This window comes from Gymnoscopelus braueri (genome assembly GCF_963280865.1).
Source record: "Gymnoscopelus braueri genome assembly, chromosome: 13".
Taxonomy (NCBI): domain Eukaryota; kingdom Metazoa; phylum Chordata; class Actinopteri; order Myctophiformes; family Myctophidae; genus Gymnoscopelus; species Gymnoscopelus braueri.
Window position 1 is genome coordinate 17,823,959 of NC_137615.1, and position 22,421 is coordinate 17,846,379.

General features: G+C 44.4%; 1 protein-coding gene across 2 annotated transcripts in view; it reads left to right on the plus strand.

The window, feature by feature from the left end:
• Positions 1-22,421, plus strand: part of olfm2a (olfactomedin 2a) — an 80,948-nt gene that overhangs the window by 35,074 nt on the left and 23,453 nt on the right. Inside the window, exon 1 of one of the 2 annotated variants that reach the window (XM_080446598.1) lies at positions 3,928-4,110. The exons of the other annotated variant lie outside the window; for it this stretch is intronic. Coding sequence (XP_080302724.1) covers positions 3,967-4,110 — 144 coding nt within the window. The 5' untranslated portion in view covers positions 3,928-3,966. Of the gene's footprint in view, positions 1-3,927; positions 4,111-22,421 lie in introns of those variants that run through there. 2 annotated transcript variants of the gene reach the window in all.

The window sequence follows — 22,421 nt, forward strand, 5'->3', positions numbered from 1 at the left end:
AATCAACACCTACATTGTGATCCATTATTGTTGACACCCCAAGCCACGTTTATACTATTTATACTATATTTTTTGCTTGATTATTGTTCCCAATTTTACCCTGATGAACACATAATCAAAACAGGTAATTTATTTTACATAATTAGCCAAGTAGGAATAAAGGCTTTTTTTCATTTACTCTAATGGCTAAAATGTTTTGTTTTATCCTGCTTTACAGGTAAGACAGGATCAATCAGTCTTGATTGGAACAGTACCTTCCAGTACAAATCACCCGTCCGTGCGTGTGTGTGTCCCTCTGAGAACACCTAACATTGGTCAAGTTTCATGTAATATAAATATATAAATAGCTTAGACAGGAATAGTACTATCCAGTACGAACAGAGATCACAGCTGAGATCACACAATGCAACTAACTCCCATTACGCAAACTGAAGAAGCAGTAATCGTCTGAAACCTGATGAAGAAGCAAAGGCGCAGAAGGCCAAAGCTAAGACAAAGAATCCCTAAATGACAAAAAACGATAGCACAGGTCTGCTGGCGGAGACTTGTGCTCCGAGGAGCACATTTTTTATTATTATTTTGTCCTTATTTATTTTTTTACTTTTTCCACACAGAACCAGGAGATAACATGCATACAAACTGGCTCAATAGCGCCCCGTGCCAAACAGGACAATGTGGTATTGCAGGTGAAAGTGCTTTATAAGCCAGAGAGAAGTTAGTTGGAATGAGTATATCTGAGGCTTGATTTAGGCTCAAACCTTTTGAAAAACGTTTGAGGGACATAAACAATATGATATTAAATATTATTATTATTTTTGGGCGGTGTAGCCGCCCTTATAAGTGGGGTTGGGACACCTCATTAGTGCACCCTTCGCTGTACTGTGATTGGCTCATAATTAGTACACCCCTAGCATTAGTACACCCCTAGCTGTACTGTGATTGGCTGACTATTGGCTGACTCTATTCAACAGTGTGATTGGCTAGCGAGACACATGATGACATTAATAACCTATTAATAGGACTATGCACTAAAGTGAGCTTCCATCACTGTGATGACCACACCGCCCACTTCACACTGGGTGTGATTTTTTTAAATTCATGGTGTAGATCCTTTAAAAAATCTTTCTTGAGAGATTACAATGTGTGTGTGCTTGCATGTGTGTATGTGTGTGTGCGTGCGTGCGTGCGTGCGTGCGTGCGTGCGTGCGTGGGTGCGTGCTTTCTTTTCCTACATTTTTGTACTACAGTAGAACGTCTAATTTGTTAGTGAAGTCTAACAAGCGAAGTGACCAACACCTGTCACCAGTAAGAATAGAATAGAATAGTCCCTATAATCTTTTTTTGCCCCTTTATATTTGCACACACGTGAAATTTGACCTCTACATTTACCCATCCTATCCTATAACAACTATGGAGCAGTGAGCACCATTCTACAGCTCTCGGGGAGCAATTTGGGTTTATGAGTCTTGCTCAGGGACACACATTGACACTTTGCTGCCAGCAATTTGCTGGCCTGGCCTGGGATCAAACCTGAGACGATTAAGGTCTCTGGCTTCCCAGGTGGCCTCACTAACCACTCAGCCACTCAGCTATGGCTGGCCCAAGCTCTCGCATAGCGCCTATGCCCACTATTGTAGTTCCGTCAGTCGCCACATGAGGGCAGTCTCACTTCACCAACAAGCAGAGCCTTTACAGCAACAAGGCTGATGGCAGAGCCTGCAGGTGACCTGAAGAGGGATGACATGTTTTGGATGGCGCTCAGGCAGCTGTCTCCTCTCATATCGCATGGAGGCACAGCCCACACGGCGAGGCCCATATCGCTCGCCCCATGTGACTGGCTGGGAGGGAAGTGGGGAGGCAAGCATATAGCCGTGACTGACAAAATGAATAACTCAGCCGACCAGGAAGCCGGCATGACTGCGAGCAGAGATGGCCCGGTCATTTTGTGTCTGAGCACAGACCATTTTGTCATCATTATGGCTGTTTAGGCTGCAAAGTGACACGGAGCCATGGTCCCCAAGGTGAAATGACACCGATAGGTGCTCGAGCAAATGGAACATCTGAGATGTGACTCCGACGTGCCTGCTGTGACTGTGCTGAAGCCTCCATGCACCGCTGAATTTCAATTATAACAGGAAAAGAAAGACAAAAGCATATGTTGTTAACCTCCAAAAATGTTAATAAACCTGTATAAAAGTCCTGCAAACTTGTCAGTGAGAAAAGTACACAGTAGCAAGCCAACCCAGGATAAGAAAATAAGTAGATTTTCACTGTAACCACCCATGTCTATTGATCCACATTAACCACTTGAGCCATATACACGACGAATAGCTAAAATAGCCGGTCGTCAAGCTCACAAAGCATTGCGATGCCACACGCTGTGAGCTTGGTAGATCTGCTATTTTTGAAGATTAGCCCAAAATAGGGACATCATGCAGGGTTAATGTTAGTAACACAATACAGTCTGGAAATCTCTTAATGGGAACAGGTTTGAGAAAGGGACATCAGGAACAGTGAGCGACAGTGTGGGGTTGACATAGCAAGATGACATGGCAAGGACATATTTTCGTAGCGGGTGGTGTTGGATTGATGAGGCCGCACAGCTCTTAGCCACGATGCAGAAAGTTTAATTAGAATGAAATGAAACCAACGTTTCGACAATACAGTCTTCCTCAGGGTTTGAATTGTCACACATCATACTGTACTGTATGTGCTGATTGAGAAGGTGTTGTGAAGCAGTAATGTTGAAGAACTACTAGCTGTGGGCTGGAACATCTGGAATATCTCATCTGCTTGCACATTAATATCGTGTCGTGCACACCACCTCCTTGTTCACCCCTGGCCATCCATCCATCTGTACGTCCAGCCGTCCGTCCGTCCGTCCGTCCGTCCATCCCTCCATCCATCATGCTTCCATTCAGCCGTCCTTTCATTTATCCATCTAACAATCCACCCTTGCTCTGGCACAGATTATATGAGCAGGATAATACCACTGTTGAAGTGTGTGTGTGTGTGTGTGTGTGTGTGTGTGTGTGTGTGTGTGTGTGTGTGTGTGTGTGTGTGTGTGTGTGTGTGTGTGTGTGTGTGTGCGCGTGTGCGTGTGCGTGTGCGTACGTGTGTGCACGCAGGCTGCTGTGATGGAGACGGAGTCGACACGATGTGTTTTGTCACTCAACATGAAACACAGATGATTATGTCGTAATGGTCTTTCCTCCGATTACCCCCCAACCCTACCGAGACTGCACTGAAAAGTCATGAAAGAGCAGCTAAGTGTTACAACAGGGAACGTACAAATGAGAGTAGAGGAGGAGAGAACAGGCACGTGTGGAACCGGGCTGGCGGGAAAGAGGAGCAGAGGCTGATAGGGAGGGGATGAGACAGAGAGGGAGGGGGGGGGCAGGGGGGGGGGGTGAGTGAGAGACAGAGGGAGAGAGACAGAGAGAGACAGAGAGAGAGAGAGAGTCAGCCAATGCGCAGCCCTGCTCCTTGAGGAATAGAGAGCGCAAAAGAGAGACAGAGAGAGAGAGAGATAGTGAGAGAGGGAGGGGGGAGAGGGAGAGAGAGAAAGAGAGACAGAGAGAGAGAGAGAGAGAGAGAGAGAGAGGGAGGGGGTGAGTGTGAGCCGGTCCCTCGCAGAGGGAGGATTCCAGGGTGATGCTGTTGGATGTGAGCTTCTCTCCTCTCGCTGTGTTCAGCTCCTCTGGCTGAACATTGAGTGAGCCAGTGGTGTGCTGAGCCTCTGTGCACTGTGCTCTGCAGCTGTGCTTGTTGCTGTGTGCTGTGGCTGAGGCTGAGGCTGGGGCTGAGTGCCTGGTTCCCCCACCTCCCCACCCCCCCTGTGTGATCCCATCCCAGCATCGGCAAGAGCGGAGTGCTGGTTGACCGGAGCCGAGTCAGGGCAGAGACAGGGAGGGCTGGCTGTATAGGGGGGCCGTGTGCGGTGGGGCCCGGGAGACAGGCAACATCATGAGCGTTCCCATGCTGAAGATCGGGGCTGTGCTCAGCACCATGGCCATGGTGACCAACTGGATGTCCCAGACCCTGCCCTCGCTGGTGGGACTGAACGGGACCACCATCTCCAGGGGGGGGACCTCCGAAAGGATTGTCAGCGTGCGTAACTACTCTTTTGCTTTATTGCAAATGTGTGTGTGTGTGTGTGTGTGTGTGTGTGTGTGTGTGTTTGTGTGTGCATAATTATCTATATTATGTACATAAGAAAGAGAGCGAGAGCGCATGGCGAAGGAGAGAGAGAGTAGCGTGGGAGATGGAGAGAGAGAGGGAGAGTGAATGGGAAATAGAACAGTGACATCTGAGGGTGTGTATGTGTGTGTGACTGTGTGTGTGTGTGTGTGTGTGTGTGTGTGCGTGCGTGCGTCTGAGGGTGCATCTGAGGGTGCATCTGAGGGTGTGTATGTGCGTGCGTGCGTGCGTGAGTGCGTGAGCACATATGCATGTCCAGAATTGGGAGAATGATCTCAGTGCGGGGTGTAGGCATGGGGAGGTGCACAGCAAAATCCGGGGTGTTAATTCAACACTGAGGGGTGAATCAACACTCTGGATTTTACAGTGTGCGATTGGCAGACCCTCCCAATCCTGCACACAACAATCTGGAGCCTCATGGGCTCTACAACATCAAGTGAAATATAATGGCAGACATGCACATGACAGCAAGGTGCCGATTTAGCGTGAATTATGTCTACGGTGTTATGAGAATCTCTTTAAGTGTAATGATGGTGAATTGTGAGGGAGCCTGCGTGACCGTGAGTGATGGCGACGGCCAGAGGACGGTTGACTGGTGGGCGATGGCGGTATAAATCATATTTGGGTTGGGGAGGTAAGAGGGTGGAGAGCCATTCTGAGTGATGTATAGAGTGATCCTGGCTGTCAGTCACCGACAGACTGGGAATGATGGCGTTCTGATTCGGAGATCATGGGGGTGGGGGGGGGGGGGGGTGGTAGGAGGGAGGGGTGTGGGTTGGTTACAGTTACAGTAGATCTATGTAGTGCGTGATTTTTTTTAGAACAGTGGTTCTTAAACATTTTAATTTCAAGGCCCCCCTGTTTGATCTTTTTGAGTTTTGAGTTTTATCTCTGGGACCCGAATGAGTCTGCACGATAAACTCCTCAGCGTTAATTTAACTCTGACTGTGTACAGATGGAACCAAAAGCCCATTTGGTTCCAGACCCGTAACTCCTGAAGGGCTCCTGGGGGTCCCCGGAGCCCACTTTGAGAGCCACTGATTTTATACATTGACATTTTCTGAGGTCATTATTTCATCATCCACTTGAACCCTATAGCGTCCCTATTGTGAAGCGAAAATTGGGTGAAAGTAGAAGATCTACAAGCTGAAAATGCATCGCAAGCTTGTTGATCTGCTATTTTCGGCAAAGATGCAGTATTTGTCTAGAGGGAAGAAAGTAGGGTGCCTAGAATAGACCCTGGGGGACTTCGGTCAACAAAGTATAAAGGATTTAAGTACAGTACAAATACAATTATAGTAAACTACAATTCACTCAATTAAATATACGTAATGCTACAGCAATCTCTAATTGTAAGTCAGTCAGTCATGTTTTATCCCATAGGATTTTCTCAAAGAGGAGAATGTAATCCTTGAAATGACTTTAAAACATGAAATCACCAAAACTGGAGTAACACGATTTTCACCCAACAGCGTCAATTCAACAGCACTTGGGATAAACGACAAAAATCAATTGCCGTGGCAAATGAATCCATGAGGCATTTAACACAATTCTATTTACTTAAATTACAAGAAAGGTTTCCTGTCTAGAGTACAGTACATTCTCTCTTGATGATTAATGTGCTAAATGAATGAGCTTGAGTTAAGCTTGAGTTGCTCAGGCTGTCAAATTATCAACTTCGAGAAACTCTTTGAAATTGTATTATAATTTTACTTCAGACAAGACTGGGGAAGCACTTTTGAATATTTATTAAAAAGATCTCACCTTTTATTTGAACTTCCATCGTGGGCGGGATAAAGTCTCAATTAGGGGGCTAAACTGCCCTGTAATTTGCACCCTAAATGTGTCATTTTACCCCTGGTCCATCCACGGGATGAATATGCTATGAGGGTTAACCCTTATACTTTGTTGAGGGATCCATACTCGGTCCCCTCCCTTAACATCACGTCTACAAGGCATCTCGTTACGACTCATTGTGAGCTTGTAGATAGTCTATTTTTGAAGAATGTCAGATTGTCCGCCTAATGACGTGCCCAGAATGGGACGCTAGGGCTCATGGTTAAGCAGGCTCTAGGCACAGCAGCCATATTGGAAAGAAATTGGGCCTATTCCTTAATTCCTTCACAGATGTTACCAATGAGACTAATGAAGGCTCTGTTCCATTCTGGTCAAACAAGAGTCGGGGTGCTGATATTATGCATGTTGGCTCACTGGAAAGACTCTGCTACACCAGCGGGTCTCAAATTGGGGTCCAGGGAGTACCAAATGGCCCCTTACGCCCTTACGGGTGTGTAACTCTGAGCGTATACAAATGGAACCAAATTGAGCCGTCCATTTGTACACTCTCAGAGTTATGGGGGTCCTTGAAATAAAAACGTTTGAGAACCACTGTGCTACACAAAATAGAACAATAGTGTCATTGGTAACACCTGTGAAGGAAATATGGAAGAAGCCCTGTTTCTTTCCAATTTGGCTGCTATGCATAGAGCCTATTGCTAAGGTATGTTGAGATACAGATATTTTTGTGTGCATGTATGTAAGTGCGGACACACACACACACACACACACACACACACACACACACACACACACACACACACACACACACACACACACACACACACACACACACAATGTTCTGTGCTATTTGGGTGTCTCAGACTTTTTGTGTGCATCCAGAAGATATGACACAGTTGACAGGCTGTGAGGACTCTCAAACAGCAGAATGAGTTTAGCATTTTCCAGACCATTAGCTTTGAATGATGGCCGTTGCTTCTACAGTATCTCGGGTGTTTGCATGGCGTCTTTACCATTAATAAATGCTTTGCTCAGTTGAAATGATTGAGCCTGTGTGTGCATGCAGATCTACGTATGTGTGTGTGCCTGCCCTGCACGCATGCACGTGTCTTTGTGAGTGTGCTTGGGTCTTGTGTGTTTGTTCAGTTTTATTATCTCTGGGGTAGTGGGTCCATCTGTCTGAAATAGACTCTACCTCAAGGTCTTGTCATTGTCATTAATAGCTGCACATTTACGCCCCACTTTTTGTAACAACGAATTATTGGACTATGACCCCCTTGGAGAAACATAGTGTGAGCATGAGAATATTAACTTTAGAATTGTTTGCCTTGCTGTCAGGTCTGGGGAGTGGGGACATATCCAGCTACAAACACACTGAAATTGTGTTTTTTTTGTTTTGTTTTGTTTTAGTTTTTTCTAAATGTCTGAAAATCTCAGCATGTGTCTCGAGGAACAAGATCAAAACTTGAAGATCAATTCTCTGCAGTGATTTCAAAGCATAAGGTGTTTCTGAATTATTTACCAAGCTGAACTCTATAATTGAACAGTGTTGGGAAGAGTATCTACTCCCACAGCTACTCTGACTGTTGTTGTGATTGGACTTCCTCCCTCAGCAGCATGGCCCTGATAGCATCCCTCTTAACTGGATGCAGTCAGGAAGCCCCTCTTTGTTTGTGTGATAATCAAAGAGAAGGCCATTAGCTTGCTGCGTCTGAACTTTGTTTTCTCTCCAAGCTCTCACTGAACCATTTCAAATTCAAGGCTTGTCGCAGAAAACCTCATTATGTCGAATTCAAAAGGCGACGATGCACATTAAATCTTTGGCAAATATTTCACATTACGTTTATGAACGGGTGATGTCAGGACAGTGCTTCTTGGGAGTCACAGGAATATTCTTCACTCTGTGATCGTGTTTACCCAAGACGATCTTAGAAGCAATCGCGAGTCCCGTAATGTGTGGAGCTCTTATCAAAGCTTGAGATGGTCTTGAAACAGGCACCAGTGTGCCAAGAGACAAACTACTCCTCACGCGAGCATCTTCCATGCATGCTATGTGTCCTAGTATATTCCCACTGCTCAGAGCTAGAATCACACTCTGCTTCACTTGCTTTCTACCCCCGTCTTTCCACCAGCTGAGAAGAACACATCTGACAGAGTTCATATGGGCCTTTCTGTGACCCAAGTGGGCACAAGATTGCCTGGATGCTTGAACACATCTGGATAGTGCAAAACCATGTTTCTTAATGAGTCAACGAAGCCCTGCAACTCTCACACTTAAATGGTACCAGTTTGGCTATAAGGCGAGGCCAAGCTGGGCACTCTTTGGCTCTTTCCAGTTATGTATAGCTGGTACTTGTGTGTGTGTACACTACAGTATGTCCATCCAAATGCACGTGCATGCATGTGAGTGGTATGCACAAGCATGCTCTGCTAAATACATGAAGTATGCATGGCATGTATAGGACAATGCATAAGAGCATTCCAGGTAGAATGGAAAATAAGCGCTTGTTTTCACCGCCCGTCCGCCCCCCAGGCAATTCTGTAGAACCAACGCCAGAGGGCAATGCAAGCCACACATGAGTCCCACACCACACACGCACGCATGCACACGCACACAAACGAGCACGCACACACGCATATGCGCACATGCACGCGCGCGCGCGCACACCCGCGAACAAGGGGGCGAGACTGAGGAGGCGGGGCTGGCGGGCTATGTTAGTGCAGTGAGTGGCAGTTGGGGCAAACCATAGCGGGGCAAACGCAGTCCCCACAACATCATTTACTATTCTGTGCCTATCGGTACATAACTCGGACGGCGCTTAGTCGACTAGGAGACCATCGGCCGGTCGTCGCGGGCACTCGCGCCTGGAGGCGCTCGGGCGCGACTCCTTGGCCTCAAGGTCTCCTGTGCCGGCGCGCCTCCGTCATGGTCCAAAACTATACTTTATCGGCGAAAAAAAATAGTCCGCGGTTGTTTGAAAAAGTAATGTCCCGAGCGGGAGTCAAACCCAGACTCCCAGTGGTAGTGGATGGGGAGTCCAATGATTTTCGAAGTGCGCCACTGAGGCCAGTAAGTATGTATATTCATGTTGTGTTGTCGTCGTCCTCGCATCGCAGCCCCGCCCCGAGCCTAAAAACAAGCGCTCCAGTTCCAATCTACCTGGAATGCCAATCTACCTGTGACATATACACCATTGGTTCTCAACGTGGGGTCCGGGACCCCCCAGGTTTCCTTGAGGGGGTTCCAGCCAGAGGGTCCCCAGCTAAATGATTGATAGTTAGGAACCAAATGGACTCCAATGGGTCTGTAACTCTGAGAGCATAACAAATGGAAACATTTGGTTCCATTTGAACTCTTAAGGGTATTTGCACGGTCTTAAGAGTTAAATTGACACTGAAAATTTTACAGTGCAGATTGTGGTCCCTGAGATAAAGATCGTATGAAAAAATGGGGCCTAATATGCATATCAAACTGGGAGTCCTTGAAATTAAACTTTTTGAAAATCACTGGTGTACTGATGTACGCGCAAGTCTGTTCCAGTTTGATGGGGAAAGAGAGGAACACAATAAAATGAGAGAATACTGACTTTGATTTCTGAAGAAAGCAGTGAGGCAGAGGAGGAAAATAAACTATTTCCCGCAATCAGAGGAGCGTTTGGCCACGTTTGTTGGTGTGTGTAAAACTGTCAACTTTAGCACTTCCACAATGCAATCTAATGAAGTTGGATTTAAAGACTGACCGACCCCTCTCACAGCTTTTTTATGTGAGCGCTATAATCTTTATGTTTACAGGTTTATTTGAGTTCAGACCTTGGTTGTCCTCTGCTGGCTATTAAATTTGAAGCAGTGTTGAGAGCAAAGCAGTGTTAATTGGAACACCAGTGGGGGTCAAGATATGTTTTTTTTTTTTGGGGGGGGGGGTTAATATGATTTTTATTTTGACAAAAACTCTGTAGCAGGATGAACCCGAGGGCTGAGTAATAATTGGGCTTTTGACATTTCACATTTGGCAGTTTGATAATGTTAAACCAAAGCATGGGCACCGTAAAGGGGGGAAGGGCTGAAGGATTCAGGGGGCCCAGAGCTGGACAGGGGCTGGACACGGGCCCAGGCAGTGGTGTAAAGTAACTAAGTACATGTACTCACGTACTAGTACTTAAGTACAATTTTTAGGTATTTATACTTTACTGGAGTATTTCCAATTTTCAATGCTTTTACTTCTACTCTACTACAGTTATTTGAATAGACGATCTACAGTACAAGCTCACAATGTGTCGCAAAGCGATCTGCTAGTTTTATACATGACATACTGAGTAATGATGACTTTTACTTTTGGTACTTTAAGTATATTTTGATGCCAATACTTTTGTGCTTTTACTCAAATAAATGTTGAACTTTTACTTACAGTAGTTGTAACAGATATTTCTACATTGTGGTATTGATACTTTTACTTAAGTAAAAAATGTCAGTACTTCTTCCACCACTGGGCCCAGGAACATGCCAGATATACCAGGCTAAAATACTTGTACTCTGCATCCGCGTAGCTCGCCAATGGCAAGAATCCCAATCCATTCACATTTACTTACTTTTTTATTGATTGTGTGCCTTCAGCTAGTTCTTTGTGTCCAAAATGTTGACCATTTTACAATATTTCATTTGTAAGGTGTAGCATTTTGCTGCTTAATGTTTGCTTGTCACCAAAGCAACTTGCAGAGAGCTGTGTTTACAAGCAATATCATCACTCCCATAAACCGAAGGGACGGCTGTGTTTCTAAGCAACATGGTTGCCATAACACGGACGGACGCGTCGACTGTGTAGATCCCATAACCCAGAGGGACGGTCACATTGTAATTGGCTAGGTTCAGTCTCAGTCCCCCCTCCACTTTTGCACCAGTCATGATCAGAGTTATTTCATACACTGTCAGCAGAATGGAGGCCAACTACATTTCACCGTGGGTGGCCAGCCAGCTAGCATGGCTGAAAATCACCTTTAGAACAGCAGTTCCTAAAACGGTGTGCCGAAGGCGGCACACTGGTCCAAGTGTGCCTTATTGGAATTTTGTGACAACAATGCATTCTTTTTTTTACTTTCTCAGTACTTTGTGCAATACAGAGGCAAATTCTATACCCTAAAATATATATATTTGAACCACTTTCACCCTGCATTGGGGCTTGGGTAATAACATTTTTAAAACCACTGCACTAGACACTGGTCTCAGTCTCTCACTCTCTCTCTCTCCCTCTCTCTCTCAGTTCTCTCAGTTCTCTCAGTTCTCTAAGCTCCAAGTGACACCCAGCTGAGTATCCAGCTTCAGTAACCTTCAGTAAGGCTTTGTAAATCCCCACCCTCGCGTCCTCTTGACTGGGGTGCAGACTGCAGTGAGGGCACAACAGGTACCAAGCCAGCGGGAGGAGAGAACGGAAGGGTGATGGTAGCGGGAGTCGTAGAGGGAGGTGGTGGAGCAGGGAGGGGTAGGAGAGAGGCAGGAGGCAGAGGAGGAGGAGTAGAGGAGGAAGGTGTGTGAGTCATACTATTGACTGGCAGCCATGCTGCGTTGGTCGTGGTAATCTGTTTTCCACGGGAGTAAGGGAGGCCAAGGACTGACTTCAACGAGTTGTATTTTAAAGATCAACAGCTGGCCTGTGCATTGAGGGTTGAGCTCAAGCTGTGTGCGTGTGCGTGTGCGTGTGCGTGTGCGTGTGCGTGTGTGTTCACGCAGTATATAGAATGTCCACACATACTGTAGTATTATGTAAATAACAGGTAATAAGTAAATCCCAAATAGATCATTTAGGTGATCCTTGTCTGTACAAGTGTACAATACTGTAGGTATACCCGCATATGCCTGATTGCCTGCATGTGCCTGCGCAAAATGTGTGTGCGTGCATGCATTAGTGGGGGATGGGGGAAAAGTGGGGAAAAGTACTGTATCTGTGCCAGATCATTAGAAAATTGGAGCTGATCTTATGGCCGCTGTATAAACGTAGTGGGGCTCTGAGCTTCTCAACCAAGCAGGGACAGATGTTGTTGCTTTGCTGCAGGCAAGCAGCATCGGAAGGCTATGAAGCTTGGCAGCACGCGTCATACTGCAAAAAAGAAAGAGGGTCGTGAAAAGATAGAAAGAGAGATAGAGAGATGGTGGGAGGGAGATAAAGAATGAGAGAGAATAGGGTGGCAGCTTAAGTTGTTTAGGTTGAAGGTATAGTGAATAGCAGAGGAGATCTACAGTGATACCTCCTCTTGTCTTATCCTGTTCATTCCATCTGCCACTCGGTTCTCACTTTCAACACTCTTTGCTAGATCCCACGCCCCTCCTTCTAATTGTCTGTGTCCTTCATGGCGCTGTATATCTTGGGGCTTATTTAAATTTTGGTGCACAACTGTGTTGCTCACGAAAATAGCCGATTTTTTCCGTTGAGCGGGTATCAAGTGGAGAGCTCATTCGGATCTCTCCCACATGAAAGCGCCCGCTCCATCTTCCGCTTGCTTCCTCCGTGTGCCGCTGCTTATGAAAGTTGTAATAGACTTCCCGTCACGCTCGTAAAGTTGAGAGCTATAGATTTATGATCTCATTTAGCTCTTGGCTTTACAGGGTCGGCCTAATGAAACACCGGAGGAAGTTATGTCCCGCGAGAAGCCCGACACCGGTGCCCCGGCCCTAACACCTAATTGGCTAATCTGAATTGAAGTTTGTTCGTCGAGGCTGTTTGTAAAACTGAGGTACTGAGCTTTTTTTTCTTTACAGCCAATGTGTAGAGGTGTAGGCATGGCTCAGTCTTTTTGATACACACAAAATCCTGAGTCTTCATTTTGAGAGTGTAAAAAGTTACATACAGTATATCATCTGTTTTACAGTTTGTTGCCACCTGAATTAAAATGTTTGAAGTAAATCGAGTGCTCCGGTATTTTCCGTGGGTTGACTCGTTCAGAAGTGGCGCATAGATCTTCTCTTTTTATTACTTTGTCCTTCTGAGAGCACCAACCTCCAGTCCTGGTGGAGAGGGCCTGGAGCACACAAGACACCGTCACGTCAACCCCTTTATACTGATTATAGTGCCAGTATCGTACACCGATATGTGAAATAACCGATTTACACGCTCACACTGCGTCACGTTGTGGGCTAATAGATCTGCTATTTTCGCTACTTTCATGTGACAAAGTAGGCCTATAAAATAGGGTTCACATTCTGCGCAACCAAGTATATAAATCAGGCCTTACTATTGGACATTTAGGCCTAACTATAGCCTACTGTAAGTGAACCGTTATCACAGTATATATAGGAACCTGAGGACAACATTTGTCATCATTTATTTTCTGTACACATAGGCCTACTTTTCTTTTTTTTTTAGCTTACTAATGACCACAGTATCTCCTCTTCTCCTCTCTCAGCACACCAGACCCTGAAGCTGTCATTCTGCACTATGACTGGGCACATCCCTGGCCATTTGAACGAAAGTGAGAGGAAATTGCCTCCCTCTCACTGAAATTAGAGCCTTTTGGCTCTATCTTCACTGTCAGCCTTTCTTAAACCACAAGTCTTTCATTCTCATCCCCCCGTCTGTGTCTCTATCTGTCGCAGTGAGAGGGTGGCAGCAGGGCAGGGTTGTGGTTATAGCGGTGTGATGTGCCGGGTCGCCATGGGTCTCAGACGCCCAGTCCTATCGAGGCACTGTCATGGACGGCAGACAGGAAGTCCCTAGGGTGGCGCTCTCTGGCCGCAACACGTCAGACATCTTAAGAGTGATGTAGTTTTCATTTCACCGACTGTCTGAGCCCCATTGATTTTTAATTCCACCCTCAATCTCCTGTTGTTTTTATTGCCGCCGTCATTTTCCTAATGCGCTTTTTGCTTTGGCAGCCTTGAGTGTCACGAAAGCGTTTCAAATCTGGTACTTGCACATTTTCATTTCAACCGCACCCACCAGCATTTCTAATGGAACCGTCTGCGGGTCGGGCAAGCTGCAATATGCTTCCTTCTTTCCTGAAAACTCAGTTTCGATCTGTGGGGTGGATTAGCCCCCCGAACCTTAAGTGCTATAGCCAGCTAGCAGCATTGTTATCGCTGTACGAATGTTCAATGTTCTCTCAGAGTTATCTCATCATCAAGATTTCAAATGTAATCTTCTCAGCCTTGACCTCCCTTTAACCCATTCAATCCGGGAACGCATCTGTGTAACAAACCACTTAAACCATTACATTATACCTTGGCTATTCAAAAATAGCAGATCTACAAGCTCATAGCGCGGCACAGAGTGCTGCACTACGAGCTTGTATATCTGCTATTTTTGAAAAATCGTGAAAATGTGTGCAAATCTTTGAATATAAAATATAAATTCACAAGCAATATTTTTTTACTAAAATATTTACTTCTGGAACAACACTTCCCTGGAACAACATATTTTGAGTTGAGGATCCGCAGCCAAATACATAAAATGTCGGGGGTGCTTGATATGAAAGAGTTTGAGCACCACTGATATAGAAACATGTTTTTTTTTCAGAAAACTGTTTAGGATTTAGAAGACATTAGTAAGAATCGGCCTCAGGTCTTAATGGGTTAACTACGGTATGTTCCACCATTCTTCCATTCCACTCTCCAGAATCCACTGCATATTTATTGCTGGTTGCTTTCTATACCAAGGAGACTCTTGTTCTCATACTAATGAGATATCTGGTGGGAGATGCTACGAGCCCGTGTCAATGAGCCGTTCTCCTCTGCAGAGAGTCGAACAAAGCATCATAATAAGTATCATATTCATATAAATAAGCCAGTGTTGTGAAACATATGTAAACTGACAAGTCCCACGGTTTGAGAGGCCAGCTGCTTACGGGGGCTGAAATATAGATATCTCTGCAGGCACTGAGTAAAGCGTAAATGCATTTGCATGTCAGATTTGGCTCGGCCGGCCCCTGCACTCAACGCTGCCATTATACGGGGTGGGGTGTGTTAGTGCAGAATGGATAGGTGGGTGGTAATGAAATTGTGGCCGATTTAAATAAGCTCTTAATTACCCTGCATTTGTGCAACATTAAGGAGCGGAGGAGGGGATGTGTGAGCATGAAAACTACAGCAGCAAGTTCTTTTAACCACTTTCAACCTGGCATGCCTATTTTGGGTATTTCATTATAGGTTACATATATACAGTATATAGCCTACACATTTATTTACATTTATTTATTGTCTGAAAATAATCAGAAATAATCAGAAATGTTCACATTTTCAACACACGAAAATCTTAAAGGTAGGGTAAATGATTTTCTTTGGTTAAAATCTCCATGTCTCTTATTGAACAGAAAAGGTATTTTCAGGCCGGGATGCCAATTTTATCCAATCAGGATAGAGAACTCAAACAGGATACAGATTAAACAAGCGAAATTGGAAGTGATGACACAAAGAAATGAGCAGATATAATTGGAACTGGAACACTATAAAAATGAAGCTGATAAATGGGTACTCTCTCCTGATTGGCTGAAATTTTGCAACCCACCTGAAAATGTCTTTTCTGTTTATTAAAGAGCTGAAGAGACAGGGAGACTCCTGTTACTGAACAAACACTCTACAGTGTATATCGCAATGATTACTATCAGAATATAGCGCTTTTATAGCAAATATAGAGCTGTTAACAAAACCTTACGTTTTAACAAAAAAATACCATTTACCCTACCTTTAACTCGAAACTGAGGAAAATGCAAATGAAGCGCATGACCATGGGGAGAAATACGAATATTTATACTGTATGGTAATAGGAATACTCGCATGTACAGTAATTCATACATGGCTCAAATATAACCTTTTTTGAACTTCCACATATTACTGTCTGTGCCCACAGCCCGTATGTGGTGAAGACAGAGCGACTCAAACTCTGTCTGGAGTTCAAGTTGATAGCTATATGAAATATTGATGTGCACTCGTACATTAATTCCTGAGACTGTTTCGTATTCAAAAAGTGAGTATCTGGTGCGTGGGCAGCCCTCCTCCACATGTATGGATGATTCGCAGTGTTATTTAATGCATGACGGAGCACAACATGGCTAGTAAACCGGGGTTTGCACTTTGACACAGGCTAACCTCCACATGTCAGCACAGAGCAGGTTAACACCAGTAATGAGCAGCCGCAGTTCAAAAGGCAAGAGAGCATATGGTCTGAATTTGTAAACACATGCACATTGTTATAGCGTGTATGCAAAATGTTCTAGCACGCACACATACGACACACCTAGTAAAATCTGTGTTCATTTGAGTGTAAAGGGTCCATTTGTGTCACTTTTTACATTCTCAGATTAGAATTAACATTGAGGATGTTACTGTGCATTTCAATACAGTCACACACACGTGCGAACACACACACACACACACACACACACACACACACACACACACACACACACACACACACACACACACACACACACACACGAGAGGTCCTGACAGTGAGTGAGAGGTATGTAGAGAATCAGACCAAGGGAGAGCATCTTTCCCCAGGCAGGCCAAGGCAGAATAAAATAGTCAGTCAGATGTGGCTTGGAGAAAAGTTTGGAGACTTTTCCCTTTGAGATGATTCTCTTTTGTCTTCTCCTTCACTGAAACCATGTTCATATGAACTGCGTCCTCTACAGACTTCTGTCATCCCTCCACCGAACAGCCTTCTGTTCTGATCTGATGCTGGATTGCATCAGATCAGATCAGAAAGAGGCAGAAAAAAGCTCAATGATAAAAGAAGCCCTCACTGGTATAATAAGATGTCGTTCAGACCACTGCGTAGGCAGGCACTCAGCAACACACTTCTGTAGTAAAGAATTATGGAAAGATAATTAACCTGAGGAGCAATCAATTCCATCAAAAGTCACTCGTGTGCATCTGCACATATTCACTCACGCTGAGATATTATCTCAGATGGGAAATGTATATGAATTACAAATGAGAAATGAATACCATTACTCCCACTGTGAATTCAATTACCCTGACTAGATGCGTGGTTATTCTATTGTATGAGCCTGCTCACTACACCTTGAATAATATTAAATAGAAATGTAAAGTGTGAAGAAAATTTGGCGTGGCAAACATTGTCACGCTTGTCGCTTGACCTTAAACATTTGAGCTGTATTCAGACTGCTGTATTCTGACTGCGGTATTAAGCCCGTAGCTTTAGCTGTAGGTTACAGACAGAAACTATCAAGGAAACTGCTTAGCTAAATACATGTAGCTAGCCTACAAACAAGAACATGCAAGCCTAGTTAAACCAAACCCAGATACATGCAAGTGGCGATATCTGTGTTGGTGAATTATGTTTAGGCTAATGTACAACAATGTGTGTAGACTACATTCTAACATTGGTAAACCTTTGTACAATGAGTTTATTGAGCACTTTGAGTACTGTATGCCTATAAATAAGGAAGTTAATGGGCCCTATTTAGACAATCTACCATATGGTCTAAAATGCACGACACAATTGTGTTGAGGGTGTTTCCGTCTCCAATTTAGCTAGTTAAACGATGCATTATCTGGGTGCAAATATTGGTGCTAGGTGAAAAGGGGTTGTAGTCTCTGAATGGGTGTGTTTTGGGCGTAACATGAATGAGATAAACCAGAGTTTCCCTTTAAAGGCTAGGTGTGTTGAGTTGGCGCATTGCTATTTATTTACAGTTTGTGACGGATTCAGGAAGTTGGGGGACGGGGAAGATTTTCTGCAGAGGAAAAGTGTGCAACCATCTAGCAGCATTAATGACGTGATATAATGATTTCAGGAGAGAGGGGATGCACAGAAGCTCCCTCCAGCAACGTCTCCTCATTTATGTCCAAGACACATCCATGATATCTTGACATATCAACTTAATAACCACACGCTCATTCTCAATTATGTTCTTTATTTAAACCACCTATTAAAGCATGACAGAGAAGCTCACGTATGTCTTTGCGTTAAAGCTCCAAAATGGATATTGATGACTGTTACTGCTGTCCATTGAGCAGAGACAGATAAAGAAAGCCATGAGGCTAATGGGTTCACGACAGTCTTAGAGGACGAGAGGTATTTGAACATATTCTATCAGCAATCAATTGTAGGCTGTTAATTGAAATAAATCTCTTTCTCTCTCCCTTTCTCTTTCTCCCTCCCTCTCTCCTAACCGCTCGTTTCCATGCAAAGAAAAAAAGGCACTCTCCAATGCAATATTGATTATTTAGCCCGGATCATTAATTATTTTTTCAACCTCGATGTGGAGACCCTCAGAAATGTCATCTACCATGGTACATTCACAACGTGGGAGCTGGGCATAAATATTACAGCTGCGTCAGTTGGAAATTAGCAATGACACCTACATTCCATTTTCTCGACGATTTGCGGCCATTTGTACCGGGTGCAAGATAGGGCCCAATGGGTTTCATGGGTTTTTCACATGTGACCAGGACATGGGACAGCACAGGGTTGCATTTCAGTTGTGGATGGACCTACATTGTCCATCTGTAATTGACTGTTTCATACAAGATTATGAAGACATACATATGGAAATAAGCTGCAGAATGTTTAGTGGTCAAAATATGATTGAAACTGGTTCATGGGCAGAACAGGTTTTTACATTAATGCAGATATGAGCCTAATATACCGTATACTTGGTTCAGGAATCTCCCCTTGATTAGTCGTCTGAGGAGAGTGTATTGCAGGGGGAACTGCACTTATTGTTAATTTACAAAAGTAGACACATGTTTGCAAGAAGCACTATTGTGCATATAGAGTGCTAAATACCATCAATTATGTTAACTTGTTAAGGTTACGGTACATTATGTTAGGTAACGGCAGCTAGCGTTATTTAGCTCTATAGCTAACATTTCATGTACAAAGTTAAACACTTTCTATAGAAGCATTACAGTAAAGCAGGGGTCTGCAAGTATGTTTGGCCTCAGGCCAATTTCTTTCTAAGCTATTAGATGAAGGGCGAGGCCAGCACATAATCAAAGGCTAATTTAAGAAATTGATTGCTCGTGTGATTAGTAGGGCCATCCTGGGGAGTGTGGGTGAATAGTCAGCGCCACAATGCACCCCACTGCCTGATTTGTGATCGTCTGTAGGCCTACCTGTCATTCACTCTCAAGATGGATAAAAGTATAATTCAGTATAAACAGGCAAAAACGAGTTTTATCATTATTGTTTTAAACATGCTAGTGGTGTCAGGATACTGACAGGTTTTCACATCTCCTAACAAAATGGAAAGAAACGGTATTGCTTCCCATAATGCATCATTTAGGGCACATTTGGCAGGCAGTATTAAAAATCATTCAAACTTAAGAGCAGGGGGAAGATGTAGAGAAAGATTGAGAGTGCAGGAGAGGAGAAGGTGGGGTGAGGTATGGGGGATTGGCGAGAGTGACGAGATGTGACAGTGAGCACATTGGCTCGCAGGGTGGTTGCTACTTTATACCCCAATCACATAGCATGCCTGTCCCCCAAGACATTTTAATCTGATCGGCATCTCCCCCCTACCTGAGCAGCACAGCACTGCTCAGAGCAGAGTGGTACAAAACAAGAGTTGTGCAAAATAGGGTAGAACAGGTATAGTAATACAGCGTATAGTAGAACATAGTATAGTAGTACAGAGTTGAACAGAATAAGTGTAGAGTAAAACAGAATAACAGAGTAGGGTAGATAGGAGTAGGGTAGAACAGAACAGAGTATAGTAGAACAAACTAGAAAATGTGCTCCTCGGAGCACAGGTCTCCGCCAGGCGAGGTGGTAAAAGAAGGTACTGTTCCTGATTAATCCTGTCTTACCTATTTATATTACATATTGTGATGTCACGTGAAGCTTGACCAATGTTAGGTGGACGCGGACGGACACACGGACGGTCCTTCGGCCTGGCGGAGACAATTAGGAGATAATCGGTTTCTGCCGACAGCAACACTATTCTCCTGTATGAAGATGTTTATCAATGATCTACAAGATCATGTGAATGTTTATCACTGAACCTCAAACAATCGTGTATTATCGTATATCCAGAGGCGTAATAAAAAGGTGTGAAGCGACACGTTTTGATCTTGTAGATCAGCTATTGTTTTGTTGTTTTTGAATTTGAATCCTGAAAAGTAATAGTTTTGGACATATAAGGTTTCCACCTGACAGAAACGATGGAGAAGTGTTCTACCAACTGAACTGTACCAGGAAGCACAAGGCTGCAAAGAGAAGATCTCTTAGATTCTTAGAGTTCTTCTCTGTGCCATACAAGATTGGCGCTGGTTCAAAAATGACTCAAAACTGTCATATACCAACAATTTCCAGTGAGTGTGAATGAACATGGTTTTAAAGAGAGTAAGAGGGTGCAGCGGAGAACAGCTGCACAAATTGCCGTTGTTAAGTCATGCATGACAACAGTTTGTGTTGCATGTGATTTCACACCAGAAGATATAAGATGATGCTCTGTGTTCACAATGACTGTAGACGTCAAGAGAGAGAGAAGAGAGAGAGACAGACGAAGAGAGAGACGGAGACAGACAGACAGACAGACAGACAGACAGACAGACAGACAGACAACAGACCAACAGAGAGACAGACAGAGAGACACCCAGGGTGATGTCGTGTTGGACTGTTTCTAAAGCAGGAGGACCAAAGCGAGCCTTTCATGCTGCTGTAGCAGTGAGGAACAACATTTATTCCTTTGGAGGCTTAGATGTAGAGACCTACAGGTACAACACCATGGATCAGATGGATGTCCATGTCTTCAACACGGTGTCTTTATGCTGGAGGAAGTTGACACCACTGACACCTGGAAGAGGAGAACGTCACCTTGAGGTTCCCTCCATGTGCCAGGGCCACACAGCTGTGCTGGTAGAAGATACAATCTATGTCTGGGGAGGATACTGGGGAGGGGAGTTCTACAACGTGCTTTATGCATTTGATGTTGACAACCACGGATGGTTGAAACCCAGGGTTTCTGGGACTGTTCCAGTGGAGAGGTTCTACCACTCAGCCTGTGTGTTGGAGAAGGTCATGTTTATCCATGGAGGATACAAGAAGCTGACTGGATGGACTAATGACATCTACAAGTTAGACACCAGCACAATGCTCTGGTCTTTAATTAACACCAGAGGAACTCCACCACCTGGTTCATCAGGTCACTCTGCCACCATCATCGGGACAAAGATGTTTGTATTTGGGGGCTGTAAGGGGTACCAGAGGGTCTACTACAGCACCATCAGAGTGTTTGACACAGAGGCCAACTGCTGGCTGAACATACCTTCTGCACAGATTCTTCCAGAAAGACGCTGCAGTCATACAGCCTTTACCTACACTGGAGAGCTGTACATATTTGGTGGCACCAACGATAACCAGACCTTCAATGATCTGTGGAGATTCAGTCCAGAGACCTTCTCCTGGAAGAAGGTTGAGCCCAAGGGGGAAGGACCATGTCCAATGCGTGGCATGTGCTGTTGCATGATGGGAGATCGTATCATCCTCTTTGGAGGATCCAAACACAGTCACTTCACACCCTCTGATGATCTGTACATCGTAGACTTAAGTCCTAGTATTAAGACACTATGTAAGCTAGCAGTTATTCAGTACGGTCTGGAGCAGTCTGAACTCCCACACGATGTCAGGTGGGAACTGGTAGCCATGACAACCAACAACAACAACATAATAATAAACTAGAAAAAGTGCTCCTCGGAGCACAGGTCTCCGCCAGGTCAGGTAGGCTATTGTGGCCTCCTGGTGGCGCTATAATAAGCGTGTGAAAAGGGTGCCATTTGTTCTTAGGCCTTGCACGACAATCGGACACCGACTGCATTCATGATTTGAGGCATTGTTAAAAACACTTGTTTTGCTAAATTAGACCTGCTGGTGGTGCTATAACAGGGCAATGTTAAATAGTTGGCATTTGTTCCTCAACATAGTGTGAATGTGCGTGCAAAGTTTGACCGCAATCGGACAGTGCGTTCATGATTTGCGGAATTTTGTTCAAAACAAGCCAATAATGCAAACTTTAGATGTCAATCTTAGCCAATCAGGATAGAATATGAAAAATCAAACACATCCGTCGTGATCACATGACTATAGAGATCATGTGTACCGATTTGCGTGAAATTACTACCCTTCCTCTCTGCCTGACCTACTTGTTGTTAACTAGTTGTACGAACGCTTGTTTTCTATTGCTGTATTGTTTATTGGATTATTGGATTGTTTATTGGATCTTGTTTAGTCGATACACTTATTTGTTTTAGCTCATGCTCATTTGATTTAGCTATTTTGTCTCATCTGTTTAAGGAAATAGGTAGCTGATATATTGCACTTTTACCTTGGCGCTAGGTATACTCTTGGTTGCTTGTTTTTGCAGAAAATGCACTAAAGACTTCTGGTGATTAGTAGTTTTCGTTCCCTACCTATGTTGAATACACTTATTGTAAGTCGCTTTGGATAAAAGCGTCTGCTAAATGACTGTAAT